Source organism: Zalophus californianus, chromosome 11 (genome assembly GCF_009762305.2).
Source record: "Zalophus californianus isolate mZalCal1 chromosome 11, mZalCal1.pri.v2, whole genome shotgun sequence".
Classification (NCBI taxonomy): Eukaryota; Metazoa; Chordata; class Mammalia; order Carnivora; family Otariidae; genus Zalophus; species Zalophus californianus.
The window spans coordinates 105,208,327-105,229,152 of record NC_045605.1 but is presented as its reverse complement, the minus strand read 5'-3'; the positions used below and the strand labels follow the sequence as shown (position 1 = coordinate 105,229,152).

Genomic DNA, 20,826 nt, shown 5'->3' with positions numbered 1-20,826 from the left:
AGAGTGGCTCCAAGGCACAAGGGAAAGGCACCGGGACACAGAGTCTATTCCCAGCAGGCCCCGGGGCTCTGCACACTGAGAGTGAGCCATGCTGAGGAGATGCAGCCCCGGCAGAGTTCTGTGGCACACCTAGCACCTAGCCCCACCTGCAGCAGGATTCCCCAGCAGCCTGGCTCCTCGGAGAGCTCCTGGGTGGGGAGCTGCCCACCTGACTGCCCTGGACAGGTGACCCACGAGGAGAGACTGGTTTGGCAGAACCCCAAGCAGCAGTTTCAGTCTCCCTGCCCCATGTAAGGGGGGTGGGGGGCGGGTCCCAGCAGACCAGTCCAACAGGTCCTGTTGCCACCACCCTACACAGCTAGTGCCTTCTGCACCAGTTCAAAAGCAAGAGAATCAAAAGTCAGGTGAAGCTTTCATACCCTGACACAAAGACCAGGGCATTAAGAAGAAAGGAGAAAATGGTCATCCTCTCATTCTTGCCCTACCCACAATGGTCCTGGAAGACATGGTCTCAGATCTCATAGTTCTTGGGTCAATTCAGAAAAGCAACTGATCTCCCCCCGAGATGCTCAAAGAAAAATCTGGGTTCTTGTCATCACCAGGCACTGAGATGGTGTGAAATTAGTTCTTCCTGTGCCATGCTCCTGAGCTTTTCTCCCACTATAAATAACTCCAGCTTTCTGATACAGACCACATGATCTCTCTAACTCTGGACAAGATCCCCAACACTCAGTGTACCTCTGTTCACCCATCCAAAAGAGAGAAGGATGAGGCCAACTAAACCAGAAGCAACAATGTAGCTAGAGATGCTGTGTGTCAGAGGCAAGAACAGAATTCAGCAAAACCAGGAGGGCTTGCTTCCTGGCCCTGGTCCCTACCTTCAGGAAGCCAGATAGGGCTCCCTCAGCCTCGTGTTCTCCCTGTATGGTTTCCTCTCTGGGTTCTTAACACAACCCAGTAACAGCGTTAACCTTTCTCCTTATCCTCTCACCCTGAAAAAGTTGTCTCTTTCGTCATTATTACACTTATTAAGACATAAATTAAGACTTGTATGTCCAAAAACTGGAGAGAGAGGTGTCTGATTTACAAATCCATATGGACACACTCCCTTAAGGGTGGCTATAAGTAAAGAATGCCTATTTTAGAATTTTTCTGACTTTTAATTTCACAAATAATTGAGAGATGACCATGCACAAAGTCTCCAAACGACTCTCAGGGAGGAAGGGATACAGAAAAAGATAAAAACAGCCCAGACTTCCAAAGGGCTGATTATCTAGTAGGAGAGATAAATAAGCACAAATCACACAGTCCAATGCAGGACCAAATCCAGGAACCAAAGTTAACAGTCCACCTATTCCCCCCAATTTACTAGAAGTCTACGGCTTTTGTTCTTTTTCAGAAGAACCATGGGCGACGAGATCTGAAGATCACAGGTCTCGCTTCTAGTTAGGACCACGAGTTCTGCCAGGATCTATCTAAACCCTGGGGCTTCAGTGAATGGGGATGCCCACCCATGGAGTCAACCACAGTGAGTCGAGGATGCTGGCATAAGAGGAAGCCAACCCAGGGAGACTCACTGAAGAGTCAATCATTTAGCCTTCCTGGTCTCCTCCCCATCTGGAGACTAGGGACAGGCCTAACAGACAAGCAAGGATGATAAGGGAAGAGCTTAAACACAAAGTCAAAAAAGTTGCTCAGGACTCAGGTCATGGAAATGAAGTCAGAATAAACCCCTAGCAAGAGAACAAAAGAGGGTGCTCTTGGGGAAGTCTGCAAGGGATTCCTAAAGCTCTGCATCTAGAACCCCCATCACAGTGCTGTGAAGAGGGAGGCACATTTATATATTTTTCCTTTTATTTCTCAGTTGTTGGTTGTCAAGCCTGATCTCCCCCCTTAACTCCCACTCAATCAGTACCAGAGCTCAGTCCACACTGATCCCGGTTTTTAAACAGGACCCTCACCTATCGGGCTACCAGCAGTGGCAGAGCTCTTCCGGAAGGTGGTAGGTAGGAACAAATACTCCTGAAAGTACCTGGAAAGAAATAAAATTCCCTAGACAAAAAGAGAAGATTCTGTGCCATTAAGAAAAACAAAAGTCAGTCATTTCAGGGCCTGCGGATAAAGATCAAGGCCCAAGTCCTCCTCCATTGTGGAGGAAAACAATTCTGAAGCCAGTTCTAACTTAAAAATGGGAAAAGCTGGTAAGAGGCTTGGTCCAAATCACCTCAAAAGAAAATCACTCCTGAAATTAAAAAAAAAGGAAAGAAAGAAAGAAAGAAAAAAATAGGAGAGGGGGAATGGGAATTGGGTTTGTTTAAAACCTTTCCAGTAGATAGCAGATTAGCTACACAAGACCCTTCCGGAACAGTTTACCGTGAAGAATGTTCTAATGTGCGCATTCTGGAGGTGCAGCCAGGAGCTCAGCACCTACACACGTATTACTGAGAAAATCCTCACACCACAATCATGACTACGGTGTGCCGTCAGTGTCTGACATTTGTCACCGGGGTGGGTTAACAGCGCAGGTTTGGCAGCCTGCCCTGGCGGCTGTTTCACAAGCAGTTTCTGTGGTTTCAAGAAAGGCAGGGTGTTTGCTTTTAAACACTATCTTAAAAATATATTTTAGAATAGAGTTCAACCATTCCAAGATAGGAGGGAATGAAGAGCAAACCAAATAAAGGAATCTGGTTCTACCAAACACAGAGGGAGCACACAGCGGGGCAGGGGAGGGAAAGACATATTCACCATGTGCACCAGAATGGCAAGGAAAGCCGACGCCACCAAGCTAGAAAATAAGGACACAGAAATGGGGGCACTAAAGACAGGAGATTAATCCCTACTCAGCTCTTCAGCTCTCCAAAATAAACTTACCTGGCTCAAATCTATTTGTTTATTTAAAAACGAAATGAAATAAAACCACCCCAACAGTTCCGCATCAATGCAAAGGACTGTCATCTAATCAATTAGCAGCCACACCTCTCTGCCAGTGTGATGTGGTAATTAAGGTAGAGATCTTTCTCCCTGGGAATACAAGTACAGAAGGGCCGAGCCCCTATGGGCCTAACCCATTATGACAGCCTTTTTATTAGCAAGAAAACACTGCCATGCACTCTCCAAGGAAGCGGTGGCCTGCAAAACTAAAGAACACCTGTGTGTGAAAAGCGGCTACCTCCGCTAAGAGATAAAAATGTGCTGGAGGTGGGTGTGGGGAGGGGAGAGCACTCATAAGGAGGCCCACAGTCTGTGCTTCTCCAGGTAATTTATATGGACCTTGGTTTCACCCCCGGAACAAAAAGATGGGTTCTACGGTAATTCAGAAATGGCATATAACCGTGATCTTGGAGAAGCGAATCAGGTTTGAACACAAGTACAACTCTTCTAGCCGGACTCCCTCTTTCTCTGCAAGGGCAACAAGAGGGGCACAGGTGGGTAAATGAGGCTTGAATTAAGGGCAGCAGTTCACCACTTTAATTCCATGCTGGCATCTTAAAATAGCCTTACAGTTTCAGAACTTTGCTAATAAAACTCAAAATGCCTAACAGGATAAAAGAAAAGGCACTATTGCCCAGGTGAGACAAGCAAGTAAATCAAACCATAAACTCCTAAACTCAAGTTAATTAAAATCCCACAGAGGGGCCCAGAACAATGACTCTAAGGCACAAGTGCAGAGGTCTGGGAGAACCATAAGCAGAGCTATGGGGACTAACTTCAGGAGAGAGCAGGGAACCAAAAGAAAGACCAAACAAAAAGGAAGTAGTGGCACATAAAACAAGCAACGGGATAAAGAGGCGTAGCAGGACGGCCAGAGCTCAGCTCCCAGGACTGAACTGGCAAGTCCCAAATGCACACAGCGGCCTGGCACTACCAGCTACAGTGCTCAGTGCCCTTGGCAGACAAGGCTAAAAGCAAGTTGCTCTGGGTCTCCGTGTAAGTGGCATGTAAAGCGTTGTAAAGGGAGAACGTTATTTTTGTGATAAAATGTACACAGTTAAGATCCACACACAAGTTTTTTTTTTTCCTTTTTGGGGGGACTGGGGGTATGGGGGAGTGCCTACAAAAAGAGTTCTAGAATTTCAGCAACTCATGGGTGCTACAGAGCAGGACAGTCAAATCTAGGAATCTAAGCTGTCCCATGCTATGAGGTATTTACTTGTTGGTTACCAATTTTAGGTCTCAGGACTCCAGCTTTTCTGAAACAGTCCTTGAAATTCCAGAAGATGAGAAGACACAGAAAGGACAATCAGAAGCCAGGATTAAATAATAAAGTTTAAAAAGAAGTTTCCCATAGCGCTTACATGGAGCAGTCAAGACCAGGGAGGGAAGCCCAGAGAGCCGCATCTCACCCTGGGGCCACAAAGGGAGAAGCAATCTGGGGCAGAAGAGGCCATGCACCACTCTGAAGGCAACCTGGGAGGCAGGTTTTACCCCACATTGACTAGGAGTCAATCCTCGGGGATGTCTCTACCTCCTACTGCGCGGACACAACTGAAGCAGAACCACAGTCAAGAAAGTTCTGTTCTTTTTTTTTTTTTTTTTAAGATTTTATTTGACAGAGAGATAGCAAGAGCAGGAACACAAGCAGGGGGAGTGGGAGAGGGAGAAGCAGGCTTCCTGCTGAACAGGGAGCCTGACATGGGGCTCCATGGCGGGACCCTGGGATCATGACCCGAGCCGAAGGCAGATGCTTAACGACTGAGCCACCCAGGCGTCCAAGAAAGTTCTGTTCTGACACTGACACACACCGGACCGCTCGGTTTTGTAACCTTGAACAAGTTACTCAGCATTTCTGGACCTCTTGTTTCCTCATCTGTAAAATAGTTAAGACCTACCATCTTACAAAGATTAAATGGGTTAATCAATGTAAGACAGCTAAACAAGTGTCTGGGACAAACTAAGTGTTTAATACATGTTGGCTATTATGATGTCCATAGCTAAAGCCAGTGGCCTCAGTGCAAACCATGCCCTGTGAGTGAGAATGGGCAGGGGTGGTCGACGCTTCAGGTACTCAGTCCGTTCCCTTTTAGAGTTCCCCAACCACTTGGAAAAGTAATGTACTAGAGGGCCATCCAGGAGGCACCGTTACTGAGTCATCGCGTTAGCTAATAGAATGAACAAATCTCCTTTGAAAGCAAAAGTCTATCTTCCATACAGAACAGCGGCCGAAGAGAGAGAGAAAAGCACATCAAGTTCAATTCTGGAATTGAAATGAAAGCCACATGTGAATCTGAAAAGAAATAAGCTTTGTGTAAAAAGCAGAGGATTATGGGGCTGCTGAGTGATGGGAAATGGAGCTATAATCCTGCAAGTCTATACGTAGACTCAAATTGATATAAGTTAAGCACTTGATTAAACACTGTTTTTTAATGACCCGATGAGAAGTGATTCCGAGCATTTGCTTCAAGCTGGTGCAAGTGACTATTAGAGGAGGCCCCAAGGTCTACCACTAGCTGCCCCAAGGGAAGTCTTCCAAAGTCAGAGAGGCCATGGACATTGGAGGACAAGTACAAGCAAAAGGGCAAGGCCGAGAATGCGAAGATACTACGTTACTGCTATTCTACCTGTCCCTTAAAGACTCATCGAGCATAGATAAAGTTTACACCCTGTTACACACCAAGTCTACTTACCTCTTACAGGAGAAAATAAAGTGTATGTCCGTAAAGTGTGGGATTTGGCTAGCATGTTTCATTAAGAAACAGGGCCAACAAAGAGTTAAGCACAGAAGAAATAGGAACAAAGTGTGTGGGCTCTGCAGCCACCCAGGGAACAGACTATTGGGGTGTTCTCGCCGTAGTGAGCGACTGGAGCCTACCGGCCTTCAACTATTACAGGCACCAAGGTTCTTCAAGGATAGAAGCTAAGCAAGCTTTGCAGTTTTCAAATTTGGAATTGACCAATAGCCAATGCATAAGCTTAAAAAACAAAATCTGTGAAAATGAAATCCAAGTAAGCCAAATGATCTTTTTAATGGGAAGAGAAAAAAAAAAAGGCCAATGCTCCATATTAGGAGGAGGAAAAGAGCCAACTTTGGTCAAAGTCCCTTGGGTCACTGAGAACCAGCTTCCTCAGCTAGAACAACTGCAAACCCAGGCAGCAAGTACGTTCCTGCAGCCCAGCCAGCACTCAGGGAATTGCACAACAAAGGCTCAGTATGAGGTCATATCAAGTAACCAACCGATTGAGGACAGGGATGATCAACCCCATGCTTGTCTACAAAAGATACTCTCACACTTATGTCTAGAAACCCTTTACACTCTCTTTACACTCTGAACTACTAAGGACCTCAAACAGCTTTTGTTTATGTGGGCTATAACGACTATTATAATTAAAACTGAGAAGATGCTAAACTATTAATTCATTTAAAATATTACTAAGCCCATTACAACTACACGTCTTAATAATTACACTAACATCAACTAAATATCATCAGAGTAAAACCCGCGTGAACATATTTTTTTAAGATTTATGTATTTATTTGAGAGCACGCACGCACATAAGTGTGGGGGGGGCAGAGGGAGGAGGAGAGAATCTCAAGGAGACTCCCTGCTGAGTATGTAGGGCTCAATCTCATAAGATCATGAACTGAGCCAAAACCAAGACTCTGAACTGACTGAGCCAACCAGGCAACTCCTGAGTTAACTTTTAAAATGTAATTAAAGCTACAACACGGATGAACCTTGAAAACATTATGCTAAGTGTAAGGAGTCAGACACAAAAAGACAAATACTGTATGATTCCACTTACATGAGGTCCCTAGAGTAGTCGAATTCATAGAAGGTAAAATAAAGGTTGCCAAGAGGCTGGGGGAGAGGGAGATGAGAGTTCTTGTTTAATAGATAAAGAATTTCTGTTTGAGATGATGAAAAATTTCTAGAAATAGTAGATGGTTATATAACATTGTGGATGTACTTAATGCCACTTGACTTAAAAATGATTAAAATGGTAAATTTTATGTGTATTTTACCACAATGAAAAAACAGAATTAGAGCATAAGGCCATGGGAAGATTTCAGGTTACCATATTTAGGGAACATTCTATAAACTAACCAGTATTCTTCAAAATTGTCAAAGTCATAAAAGACTTGGCAAGACTAAGAAATGGTCACAGATCTGAGGAGACTATGGAGATGTGACAATTAAATGCAATGTGGGAGCCTGGAGTGGGTCCTGAAACAGAAAAAGCACATCAGTGGAAAAACTGATGAAATCTGAACAAGTTCTGTACTGTGGTTAATAGTATTATACCAAGGTTAATTCTTAGTTTTGATACACGTTCTGTGGTAATGTAAGATGTTAACGCAAGGGGAAGCCGAGTGAAGAATGTACAGGAACTCTTTGGGTTAGTTTTGCAACTTTTCTAAATTTAAGATTATCTCAAAATTTTTTAAAGAAAATTAACTGTTTAAAAAAACCTCCCAAGGTCAATGCTCTGTATTTGAAGGAGAAAATGAGCCAACTTTGGTCAAAGTCCTTCAGGTCACTGAGAACCAGCTTCCTCAGCTAGAATGACAGCAAACCAAGGCGGCAAGTGCCTTTCTGAGGCACAGCCAGGACTAAACAGGGGATGGGAATTGCAAAATGGTTTTTTATGAAATTACCAAGAAATCAACCAACCAAAGCCAGGGAAAATTAATCCAAGTTTTGTCTACATCTGTGATTCTTACACTTTTTAGTTTCAGAAATTCTCTCCAACTATTAAAAATAATGGAGTCCCCCCAAAAGCTTTTGTTTATATGGATGGTATCTATTAACATTTACTGTAGGGGCGCCTGGGTGGCTCAGTTGGTTAGGCGACTGCCTTCGGCTCGGGTCATGATCCTGGAGTCCCGGGATCGAGTCCCACATCGGGCTCCCTGCTCGGCAGGGAGTCGGCTTCTCCCTCTGACCCTCTTCCCTCTCGTGCTATCTCTCATTCTATCTCTCATTCTCTCTCTCTCAAATAAATAAAAAGAATCTTAAAAAAAAAAATTTACTGTATTAGAAATGAGAAAAGACTTAAATATGTATCCATCCATTTAAAAGAACATAATAAACCCATTACATGTAAACATGAGTTACTTATTATTTTTTAAGATTTATTTATTTATTTGAGAGAGCATGCACATGCAGAGGGGGAGGGGGAGAGGGAGAGACAGAATCTCAAGCAGACTCCACACTGAGCGCCGACCCCCATGTGGGGCTTGATCTCACGACCCCGAGATCATGACCTGAGCTGAAACCAAAAGTCAGATGCTTAACTGCCTGAGCCACCCAGGCGCCCCATGAGTTACTTATTTTTAATGAAAACAAACAAAAAACCAAAAAACTATTTGCCAAACCACAATTTCACAAGTACCAAAGGAAGTCCACCCCACGAACTAATCTCACAATCCAATCAAAACACAAAATACCAAAAACTCAAAAAACCCCACACTAAAAAACTAAAGAAACAAATGAGGAGCACTTGAAAGAATAAAGAGAAAGGGAAAACGGGAAAAATAAAAAAAAAATTAAGGAAAAAGAGGGAGGGTGAATAAACAAGCCACAGATAAAACAATGAAAAACCTCAAGGGGCCAATGCTGTATGTATTACAAGAAGGAAATAAGTTAGCTTGGGTCAAAGTCTCTGGGGCCCAGACAGGACTATACAGCAGCCGGAATTGTAAACAAGGGCTCCTTATGACGTCATCGCAAGTAACCAACCCAAGACAGACGATCAACTCAAGTTTTGTCTACAAACAAAGGTTCTTCTCATTTTTTGGTCTCCAGAACTCTCTACACTCTTTAAATGAATTACCGAGGACTGCAGAAATCTTTTGTTTATGGGGGTTATACTTATCGATAGCTACCTTATTAGAAACTGAAACGGTAATTAAAAAAAATATTTTTATTAATTCATTCAAAATAATAAGCCCACTACATGTTTATATGGAAAACCTATATCTTTGTGTGAAAAAACTGTATTTTCTAAAACAAAATTAAACTCATGGCAAAAATTGCATTGTTTTACATTGTTGTACATCTCTTTAGTGTCTGGCTTAATGGACGAAAGCTGACTTCTGCTTCTGCATTTGACGTGCTTCGATCTGTTGTTCTGTTGTAAGACATAAAGAAAATCTCATTTCATACAGACCTGTAGTTGGAAAATGGAGTTTAATAGCCGTTCAGATACTGAGAATTTTTCTTCTTCAACACCACACCAAAACTCAAAAGTAGTAGTTTTTTAAAAGTTAGTTGCAATGTGCAATCTGAGATTTTATCAATGAATTTTTTTTGGTGTACTTTAACGTTAAAATCCATTGGTCATCTTGCATTTTTTTGAGTGGCTCTTTTACCTACTAACAATCTGGGAAATGTTCCTTCGTTGAATTATACAGAATTTCCAAATACTGACATTTCATACAATATCAAAAAATCACATTCCATTAATTTTACAACTGGTCTCATCAAAAAAGTCTTTGACAAAGAAGTTTTCAAAAATTCTCATTTTTGCCTGAAAGCTTGAATTTTATCACTGGCAATCGTGACAGACTCAGTTTGTTCAATTTCAAGGAAATGTCCACTAAACATTCAAGTATGAATAACTACAGTTTATCCATCAGTTGTTCTTTCAAGTAAAAATGATGATCCATACAGCTGGTTCAGCTCCAACACACTAGTGCATTTTCTCAAGACAGTCACTGTACTATGGTATCCAGCAGCAAGGCTCCAAGGATCCTTGGCATTCCATCACTCAAAATATTAAAGAGACTTTTATTAGAGGGTTGAGATTTAATAAAAATTAATAATTTTTAGTGCTTCAACCAAGACATTCTTAAGTGAAAATGGCTTCTTCTTCTTTTTAACTGCACACACAGAGTGGGAAAGAAGTCCGTGACTACCACCACTGGTAAGAGTCTCGTGCCACTCACTGCCTTGATTCATGTTATGATGGCGGCAATATTCTCTGCCATTGCTTCTGCACCAGTCGTGCAAATGGATGAACCGTGAGAGTCAAAGGAGTCATTCAACCCCTTGCATATTTATTACTACTTGTGTTCACTGCTGAGCATTCACATAAAAGAAAATTCTCTGAGGCGTAGTTGGTGCGGACACAGGTTGAGCCGTGTCTGTAAATCTGCTCATTTGTAAGGCAAAAGCACGATTCTGCAAACAAGATAGGAACTCAGTCTTTGTATTTGTAGCTAGATCTTTAATTCGACGAGTCATGGTAACACATGAAGTGCTCCTGCCCTGGATTTTACTGACTCTTCATCCAGTGGGCATTCAGCAATGTCTGCTGCTCAAGACTTTATTAGTCTCTCGGCTATTGGGTGGGCCTTTCCAGCCAAAGCAATGTCAAAACTTATCTGGTAAGATTCACTGACTTTTTCATTTCTAGGTTGGAAAGCTGGAGCAAATTCTGGCTATTTAAGGAGCTCATGGTGTGTACACTTAAAATACTCAATTCCTTTTTCTTTAAGCTCTGAATGATTGGTCTTGACATGATGTTGCAACTTAACTGGCACTATAATACTACACAGACGTGTTCTGTTGCATAAGATACGATAAAACGGCTTTCCTTATAATATTGACTCTTTCAATAACTTTTCATTTCTTATTAACAGTTTTGCCTAGATTCTTCAGATTCCTCCCATTCACTTGTTGATGTGTCCGTTTCAGTAAACAGAGATTGCAAGTCTTCTAATCTCCCTTATTAAAGCCAACAATCCATCCTTAAATATAAGAAAAATATGATAAATTTTCCTCTGTTTTAGAATAAAGTGCTAAAATAAGTTGTAAATGAAATTTTTAAAATTAGAAGCTTTCCCCAAAGCTTTTACAAGTAAGTTTTACAAGTTGTACTTACTTCTTGTTGTGTTTCCTCGAAGGTGCCAGGAAAATGCTGGGATTTCAAAATAATGATTTATAGGACAATAATGCGGTTTACAGGGATTACAGCAGGCACAACTGAAGACAGCTAGTAAGAGTACAGTAGAAATACTGAGAACAAACTGAGTTCATCATTGCAAACTTCCATATTTATACCTTCAAGGACTACCTTAAACATTCCAGAAAATGCAAGAATACAGAAGCACACATTTCATTAGTCAAGAGTGATGATGTCAGCACACATCATTCAGCCTCTGGAAAACTCCACTGTACATCAAGAGAACAAGAGTGAAAAAAGGCAAATAATGCATTAATGTTGTGATGAAACTCATTTTGATTTCACGTACCATCGAACGGGTCTTAGGGAGCCCCAGGGTCCTCAAACCACACTTCGGGAGCTACATTCAATATCGCATTATCAGAATTAACAAGCGCCTCCTTAGATCTCTCTCAAGACCAGGGTCCAGTGTTGGAGCATTCCGGACAGGCCACAGGAAAACAGCCCAGAACTAGCTTAGACCCTGTCACCAGGGAAACTGGGATGCCGACCCTAGTAAACTGTCAGATTGCCAAGCCTGGCTTTACTAAGGAAGGTGGCTCCAGAGACATAAAAAGAAAATGTTTTCTAAAGCAGCAAATCCTTAACTTTATAGAAATCAGAGGAACAGGAGAAAGGACTGGGTGGTTCTGGGATTCTAGACATGAAGGAGATCTCAGACTATCAGAATTCCTCTCCTGGGCCATGCCACAAAAGAGGCATAAGACAGGTCAGGCAGAACGGGATATGGAGATGAAAGCCTGAGATGGACAGTGATAATGAAGGAACAGAGTTCAAAGAAACCAAACAGAAAAAAAGGAAGTGAGAGAAGTCAGCAGAGGGGTCAAAAGGAAGAGGAAGACACAGTGAAAGAAATATTCCCTGATGAGCTCTGAGGCGACACTGTTACCTTTCTCCTTGGCAGCAGCTGCAATGTGAAAAAACGAAGCAACTTACTTGCTGTTCTGACCAGGCATTCAGGCTCTAGAAGCCCCAAGAGATAAACAAGGAACCAACTGAGACCAAAATCTCAGCCCAAGATTCAAAGTCCGCAAACTCCTAGGAGCAGCTGAGAAATGGCTGCGACCCTTCCAGGCCTCACAAAGGTGGGGGGGGGGGCTTTCTTCTCACTTAAGGGAAGCCAACAGAGATAATAAGGACTGGCCCCTGAAGGCCCCTTTGCTAGTGAAAAAGGAACCTAAAAACCTGCTCAGTTCCCATGTGGTCTTTAAGAAAACAGGGAACTTTCTCCTGTTGCCAAAGGGTAAATACTGCACTTGAAGAAAGGAACGTGAAAGAAATCCCATGGGCTTGCTCAGCGGGCCTCTTGTAACACCCGGATCCCAGCACTCAGAAAAACCCATGCTCTGGTGACTTTGGACTTGGCCTTCCAGGCACTGATGAGGCTGCACATACACCACCACCACTCACAACACAGAAATATGGGTAAGCAGAAGGTAATGTTTTGGGGTGTTTCTTTCTTTTTTTAATCGCTAAAATCACCTCATACTGATATCATGTAAATAAATGCATCCCCATTTTTTAAACTGATCTCAATAGTACCTAAATCTCTCCAACAGCATTCTATTCAGATAGCTGGTTGGCTCAAAAACAAAAACAAACAAAAAAACACACAAAAAAAACAAAAAAAACAACGAACTAAAACAATGTTTAAAAAAAAGATTTTATTCATTTATTTGAGAGAGAGAGTGAGAGAGCACATGCAGGGGGAGAGGGAGAAGCAAGCAGGCTTCCCACTGAGCAAGGAGCCTCATGCGGGGTTGGGGGGGGAACAGACGACACCCCAGGACCCTGGGATCATGACCTGAACTGAAGGCAGATGCTTAACCAACTGAGCCACCCAGGTGCCCAAAATAAACAATTTAAAAAAAAAAAACTGCTGGAAAAAGCACCTAAGGGACCCTAATGACTAAAAGAAACCAAGATTCTTTCAATCAATTCAGAGAAATTCCAACATATCTTGACCTGGAGTTGTGTGGTGCTCAGACAAAACTCACTGAGTCGGTCAACTAGAACAGTGACAACAATGATGATTATGTCCTGCCAGGCATTATTCTAGGTGCTTTATATTCATTACCCCTTTTAATGCTCACAATAACTATACCTACAAGATAGGTACTACCATTACTCCTTTTTTGCAGATGAGCAAACAGGCCTGGAGCAATTAAGTAAGCCCAAGGTCATAGTAGGGACTGTCCAAGATTCCAGTACAGGGAATTGAACTGTAGAGCCTGCTGTAACCACAACACACCTCTTATTGGAAGTCCCCAAGTACTGGGATCTCTTTTCAGCTCTGCCATAGGCTCAACTCAATTAGAATGCTATTGCTAGACCAAGCAGGCCTGAGGGGCCCCACTTCCTGTGACTACAGAACCAGTAATTCAAACTCTTGTGGGCAAAAACAAAGCAACAAGCCACAAGTGCATCCAACACGACATGCAAAGACACTCAGATGATGGCCATCTGTGGAGGGGAGGTGGGGAAGTGATGGGGGGTAGGGGAAGGCCAGCAGACCCTCGGGTCTAAAGAGGGTGCAGGAAAAGGGGGCCACCCTCCATACAGGTATCAGTAACCAAAACAAAACCCTCAGTGAAATGGTGCTCAGGAGAAGCAATGAGTAGATCATTGTAGTAGAGACAGGAGCAGCCCGTCCCCAAGGGCAGGGGCAAGGGCCGGAACTACGTTTGCAGGTGGTTTCACTCATTAATCACCAAACTTTCGAATGTGGGAGTTTTCCGTTTAGTGGGGGACTGGGAAAACAATCCTGCTGTATTAGTAGCGCTGATGGTCATAGGAGCCTCAGAATCCTATGTCCTTTCCCGGAGAAAGATTTCCTGCCACTGTTCAGGAAGTGCCAGCACATGGTGACTGATGACTCCCACCTTTCCTACAGGTACAGATCAGGAACAAACTCACACTGTTTGGCATGGCTGAAGTACCTGCTGAGCTGCCAAAGACCAAAAACTATTCTCTCCTTTTTTCTTCCCCAGCAGGCCTGGACAGACAGTCCCACTGCATCAAGCCAAAAGGTGTGGGGTCTTACTGGATTTAGCTGCCAGATCACAACAGCCAGGAGTCTGTTCCCCATCCACAAACCACAGACCCAGTCCCTTCTCCCTGGCCAGGCTGGAGGGTCTTCTGCCAAGCTGTGACCTGCGAAGGGGGCTCAAGAACAAGAGCTGTATCTTACAGAGTCCAATGAAAGGCGTGTAAGACAAAGTTGCCCTGAGTAGCCCTCGGTGTAGAGAGAGCCCGCTCATATAGAGAAGCCTGGCTCAGAGACTGTTCAGTATTGGGAGGGGCTGGGGGAGTTCAGAGACCTCATCTAAACTCATCCCCCAATGAGCAGAGCCCCAGAGGAGGCAGACCCTGGTATGGCCAACTTCCCAAAGAGCACATAGGAAAATAGGCCAAGGCTGCTCAAAACCAGCTTGACTGGTTCTACTGAGAAGCCTCTGGTCTGCTCCGCCTTATGTTAAAAAAGAAAAAGGTGGCTTGGAGCCAATCATTGAACACGCCCCTCCGTTTCTCCTCTCTCCCTGCCCCCCTCCTGTCTGCTGTCCCTCAGGACTCACCTAGCCATCAATACCAGTGTCCATCCTGCCCTCGCCTACCAAACCTGTGCTTACCCCGCTTCATAAACCTGACATTAACCATCTGATGAGCAAAACGAATTGCATTTGTTTTTGCCCCTTCTGCCCTCATTTTCTAATGAGAAAGGTAGGGATAATTGGAAGTAGGGAGAAAGAGTGTCTAGGGACCAAGAAACTTAAAACCCTCTAGCAAAAGCAGACAGACAGGTGAAGGCATCTGGCCTATTTCTACTCCCTAAAGGATGAGCAGGCCTAGTGGGCAAGAGAAGGAACCAGGATCCCCCCTTCACTGAAGGATCACTGGAAACCGAGAGGTCAGGTTCTCTCATGGTGTTGTTTCAGAATCAGATGCACCATGGCAGCCCAAAGGACAGCAAAGGCACTCAGCGGCCAACACCAAAAGGGCTGTGGTGGGGTGGTGACATTCTGCTCCGAGAGCTAGAGCTTTCAGAGTTAACGTCGAGAGAGATGGCCTCTTCCCATGCCAGAAGTGGAAATGGGTGGTTTCCTCCCCCACAAAGTTTGTAAAGGCTTACTCTTCCCTCTGCTGAGACAGAAGGGGAAAATGCACAGATAACACTGCGGTGACTCACTCGTGTTTGATGAAGGCTGTGAGAAAGCCTGGAGAATCCAAGCTAGAAGTGCAAAAAGGTACAAATGCTGGCATCTCCCATCAAGAGAAGGAAACTCAACCACCTATCTGGTTTGTCACTTTGCTGAACTTCCGCTAGAGGAGGAAGGCCTAGGTTTAAACTCCACCCACCCTTTCCCCATCCCTCTGTTTTTGCCTTGCTAGGCAAGTGGCAAAACTGGCAGCACCACCAGCTCCGAGAGAATCGAACCCTTTCTCCATCTCCTCTCACCGCAGCGGCCTCTAGGAGCCCCAGTCTACAGCTTAACCAGGCAGCAGGGGCTGGAGCGGGGGGGGGCGGTGCCTGGTGACTGCAGGAAAGCCTCATCAGGCAGTCTTGGGTAAGGAAGGACAACCACCCTCCTCGCCCTTTCCATCTGCTGAGGTTACTTCATCCCGATCCATTAATGGGCTTCAAAGTGCTGCTGGGGGGGTGGGGAGGGGGGTGGCGGAGAGTCCATTTAGCAGAGCTATGATGGGGCCAAAGGTGGCGCCCAGCCCCCACCCCTCTTGTCGATAATGGGCCACAAAGTCTGAGGCTTGGCTGCACTCTAAGCATAAAATATTCATTCCAGTTGACATAATACATATGTAGGAAAGTCATGGAAGCTCCTGGGAGAAGAGAAAGGCCAGCCAGGTGGCTAAGTGCACAATGGGAAAAGAGTTCACGGAGGCACGGGTTAGTCCTGGTGAAATGCCCCACTGAGAACTGGGTTGTTCTGTCCAAAGGGGAAAGTGTCTAGTCGGAAAAGTTTTTGACTTCCAAGAGATCTAACCATGCAAACCTCTTAGGCAAATTCTCAATTTTTTCCTATCTCATAGCCATCAGTTAAGACACTGACAGTGAGGGGCGCCTGGGTGGCTCAGTCGTTAAACGTCTGCCTTTGGCTCAGGTCATGATCCCAGGGCCCTGGGATCGAGCCCCGCACTGGGCTCCCTGCTCCGCGGGAAGCCTGCTTCTCCCTCTCCCACTCCCCCTGCTTGTGTTCCCTCTCTCGCTGTGTCTCTCTCTGTCAAATAAATAAAATCTTTAAAAAAAAAAAAAAAAAAGACACTGACAGTGAAAAGAATCTCAGGCCCAATCTTTGGTCACCATCCCCTGAAAGATGCAGTCATTCCCTGGGCAAACTTGATTTTAATCTACAGCAGTCCAAGTTTCAAGGACTGTCCTGTATCCATCTGTTTAGCTACTTCGCAAAGCCACAGATTAGAGAAATTATTATAATTTACTAGTTACCTTTACTGGGTTCAAGACTATGGTATGGTGAGCAACTCTGTGAACTCCCGACTCCTAAAGCCCTTGCTCTAACAAGGCCTCATTCTAATTTCTAGGGCCACGCAGGAAGTGAGAATGTCATCCACCCACACCTCTGACCAGAAGGCAGCACCACTAAGGAGCCCTTAGCCAGAGTCAAAGGGCAGAAGTCGGAGTCTGTACCCAGAGCACAGTGCCGCATAGCTCCCAGGACATGGAGGGAAATGAGAGCTCTCTACTAGAGTCAACACTAAAACCAAATTATTCAATGCAACATTCAGCCAGAATCAACACTGGCATCCAAGGGATGTGTGTTTGGAGCGGCTCAGTTGTTCTTTACAGGATTCTGTAAGTTAGATTTGCTCACTTCAGCCAGACTTCCACACTCTTCTTCCCAGAACCACCCAAAAGAATAAACAATGCCACTCACTCCCCAGAAGAATGACAGCAACCCCCTCCCTTGCCCACTGCAGCCGAAGTGGGGCTGGTAGTGAAAGGCTCCTGCTTTTCGTCAGAAGCCCTCCGTCCTGAGGCCCAAGGGTGGGGCAGGTCTGAAGCCACATAGGCCCTCTACCAGATGCTACAGGAAGCTCTGGCCAAGCAGCAGAACTCTGGAAGTTGGACCCCTCTCCACACTTGCCTGTTACTGCTGCCCCTGGCTGGAAGACAAACAGTCATCTTGCTGATTGCTTTCACCACAGCCAAGACTCCAGGCCAGCAGAGCCATTTGGAAAAGAAGTGGACAGAAAGCTCAGCTTGCAGACTGAGAATCCCCAAAACTACCAGCCGAGGTCACAACCCTCCTGCAAATGAAAGAAGAGTCTATGGCTGTGAGAAAGCACATCTGCAACCAGGTGTCACAAAAACCATCTTAGAGACAGGGCTTGACTTTCTTTTATCTCTCACTTTCACTGTGAGAAGCAGAGTCGACAGCAAACAGGCACTCTTCCTGCAACACAAGGTTTATTTTTATGCTTCCACATTTTCTGTGTATGTGTTATGTGTGTTTAATTCAGATGTGATCAAAGAGCTCCTGGAAACAGCTTCCCATCAGCCACATTTTTTAATAAAGAAAGGGGGAGAGGGAAGAGCAAAAAAGAAGTCAGAGCTTGAAGACAACTAGGAGAGTTTGCTTACCTATTTCCCGGTGAAACCAGTTTAAATAATTTAAACCTAAATACAGTGATAGAGCATCTTTGTGGGGAAGGAATCAGCCCAACCAAATCCCTTCCTTTTTATTTCACAACATTACGGCTTACTGCAATGACTGAACTTCCGGGACTATTTCGACTAGAACAGAACGGAACCAAGAGCTTTTTTGCTCTTACCTGGTGGCATCATCTACTCTTTAAAGGAGGCCGATGCTTCTGGCATCCCTGGCCTTGCGACCAGAAGGGCTGCGACTTGTCTTTTCCCTTGTTTTGAAAAATACAGGCATCTGCCTGTGGTAGGTGTATCCAAGCTTTTCCAATGGCTGTGCTTTTACTGGGACCAGACTTAGCATGAAGTAAATAGCATGATTGGCTACCTTGAGAACACCAGCAGAAGCGATGAAGTGGTTCAGGGGAACCTAAGTCCATAAAGAGTGCAAACGGGATGAGTAATTCATAATTTGGAACAGGATGACAAAGTATGCAGCCACTGCTCCGGACAAAGTTATCAAAGCGCAGCTTGCATTCCCAAATGGTTCACCCGATTACTGCCCTCATAAAATCAATGGGTGTGCACCGACTTCCTACTAGGCGCTCAGCAGTCTGCGAGGCATGGAGGGAAGAGAAATCAATGCACACATCACAAGAAAAAGACCATGGCGAGAATACATTTACATTTTAGTAACCAGCACAAAAGAAACCACATTGAGGCAGTCTGTTACTCTACTTGGCTGAACACAATGGCCCCCTCCCCCCCGCCCCCCAGCCTCGGCGGAGAGAGTAGGCACTCCACCGCCACGCCTCACATGCCTGAGGGTGTCAGTCAGTCACTTGGCCTCCTCCTACCAGCTCATAATCAACAGTCTGGGAAAGTTCTCCGGTTAAGCAGGGTTTACCTGCTAAGACAAAGGCCGTGATGGGAAAAGGAATGGAACAGGCCACCTCAGGAGGGCCTAGGAAAAGCGGTTCCGAGCAAGGAGAGAAACAGCTGGCAAGTGAGGGGCAAGACTGGGACATGCAGACCACGCTCCGGTTTCCAAAGACCTCAGGCCCATGCAGAGCCAGCTGCAAAACCCAGTGATGAAACAGACATCCACCGGCCCTCCCTCCCAACTCATTTCACCCCCAGAAGCATATCAATCCATCAGCAACAAAAGGGTCAACCGGTGCAGAGAAAAACTCGGGCCAGAACTCCTCCTGGGTTCCTGACTGCCCAGGTGACAGAGAGCGAGGGCGGGTGACACAAGAAAAACGCAGGAAAATGCAACGGGGGCAGATTTTCCAGGGAAGGATGTGAACACGCAAGAGAATAGAACAACGGTTCTACTGAGCTATGAAGAAAGAGTGGAACGAGAGGAAAACATAAAGGATGTCATAAGGGAGACATGCAGAAAGGCGCTGCAGCCCCAGGGGTGAAGAGCTCCTTTTTCAAATCAAGTTTTTCTGGCCTAGGAAAGTTCTCCACCGACAAGGGTGTGCCAGGCAGGGGACTGAGCAGTCAGCACTCAGCAACGGACTCGGGACGTGGTGAAAGATAGGGGAGGGGTGGAAAGTGGACGCCTCTCAGCTCACAGGTGAGGTGACAGAGAAAACGCTAAAGCCTGGGTGACAGATGATAGGAATGACTGCCAGGACGGGGCGGGGGGCGGGGGGGGGGGCTGTGTATAGCTCAAGAAACTAGTACGCCGAGTGCCTGGACGGGGAGTTACTACACAAGCCAATTGGGTAGTGAAGGGACAGGGGCATGTGTGGCGAAAGAAATACGATGTGAAGAAGGCAAGAAGGGACTAATGCGGAGACGAAAGGCAACCCTGGTTAACAGGTAGAGCAAGGAAGACTGGGCGAGGGTAGAGAAACCGGAAGGCACCGAGCAAGGAGGAAGAAACTATGAAAAGTGACAGAGCCAGGAGTGAAGACACAGGAAGGCATCATGGTTTGTGTTGCAGTGTGAGAAGACAAAAAGGCAAGGATGGCGAGGGAGCGTGATGGGGTGGGAAAGGACTCAGCAACAGGTGGTACCGACAGAATGGGGCTGGGAGAATGTTCTCCCTCCGCAGGCAGAGCCCAGGGTGCAGGCTGGTAAAGCACTCAGTGAGAAAACAGGAAGCCCGGAGACTTAAACCAAGCCCGAGGGGAACAGAACGCGAGGGATCCGGAGTCTGAAGGGAATCCTTCAGACTGGAACCCCAAAGACAACCTGTGGGAAACTCTGCGCATGACAGCAGGATGGGAAACACGGAAGCAACAAATGCCAGCGCGAGGCACCAGGGAGCTCCTGGAGAAAAAGCAGGGAAAGTGATGAGCGAAGAGTAGGCGAACCATTTGGAAAGGTGATGAGGGTGGAGCTGGTGGGTTGCAAGCATGAGGGAGAGCACAATTTGGAGAAGAGGGTTAAAAAAAAAAAAAAAAAGAAAGAAAAAGCTGGGTTACTGGAAGGGGATAGGGATCGAGAACACACTCCGGGGCAGGGACCCTGAGGGTGATAACCAGGGACTGGGAGAACCGGTGCGGGAGGAGGAGAAGCAAGGCTAGGGAGATGGAGGAAGAGGTGGACAACGATCTGGGGCAAATCGCGGGGTGCTATTCGAGGAGCAAGAGGGTGGCGGCTTTAAGCGTGGGTGGAGGAAGAACAGAAAGGCCCCTGAGAGAAAAAGGGAAGAGAAGGGGAAGCTAGAGAGGTAACACGGAAGAGCGCAGGAGGGCGGTGAGGGGAGGTGTGTGTGTGGAGGGGTGTCAGCAGAAAAGACAAGTGTGCAGCTTGGAGTCAGGACGAGGTGGGTCCCAGGACAGGACTCAGAGGGAGATGTGCGAGGCCGAGAGCCAGATGACAGGGCAGCCGAGGCTTGCAGGGTGGCAGCAGGGACACGAGGAGAGCAGAGGAGGGAGGAGGCTCTGCAAGGTGCAGGGGCCCAGCCAGAGAATTCGGGGAGCCCTCGGGGCTCCTTACCTGCTCCGTGTCCCTCTCGTTCAGCGTGGGTAGGGGGGTCCGGGCGCTGGACATGGCGCCGGTATCTCAGGGGAGGGAACCGAGAAGCTTGGAGGAAGGGAGGGAAGGGAAGGCGCGGAGCCCGGCCGGGCGGGGCTTCTCACAGCAGGGGCACCCGCCGCATGGGCCCCGGCCGGGGGTGCGGGGAGGCCGGGCAGCCGCTCACGCCAGCCCGGGGATGCGCCGCTCGGGCTAGGCCGCGCCGGCTCCGAGCGGCTCCGGACCGCACCCCCCCGACCCCCGGCTGGGCTGTGCCGCCTTTCGGCCGGGCCGCGCCGCTCCGCCTACTCTCTGCCGCCGCAGCC

At 46.2% G+C, this 20,826-nt stretch overlaps 1 protein-coding gene across 1 annotated transcript in view; it reads right to left on the bottom strand.

Annotated features, from left to right (window-relative positions):
* Nucleotides 1–20,615, bottom strand: part of MARK2 (microtubule affinity regulating kinase 2) — a 56,410-nt gene extending 35,795 nt beyond the window's left edge. The window contains exon 1 of the mRNA XM_027579260.1: nt 20,483–20,615. Within this exon, the coding sequence (XP_027435061.1) occupies nt 20,483–20,536 (54 nt within the window). The 5' untranslated portion in view covers nt 20,537–20,615. The remainder of the gene's footprint in view (nt 1–20,482) is intronic.
* Between the last annotated feature and the right edge of the window lie 211 nt (nt 20,616–20,826).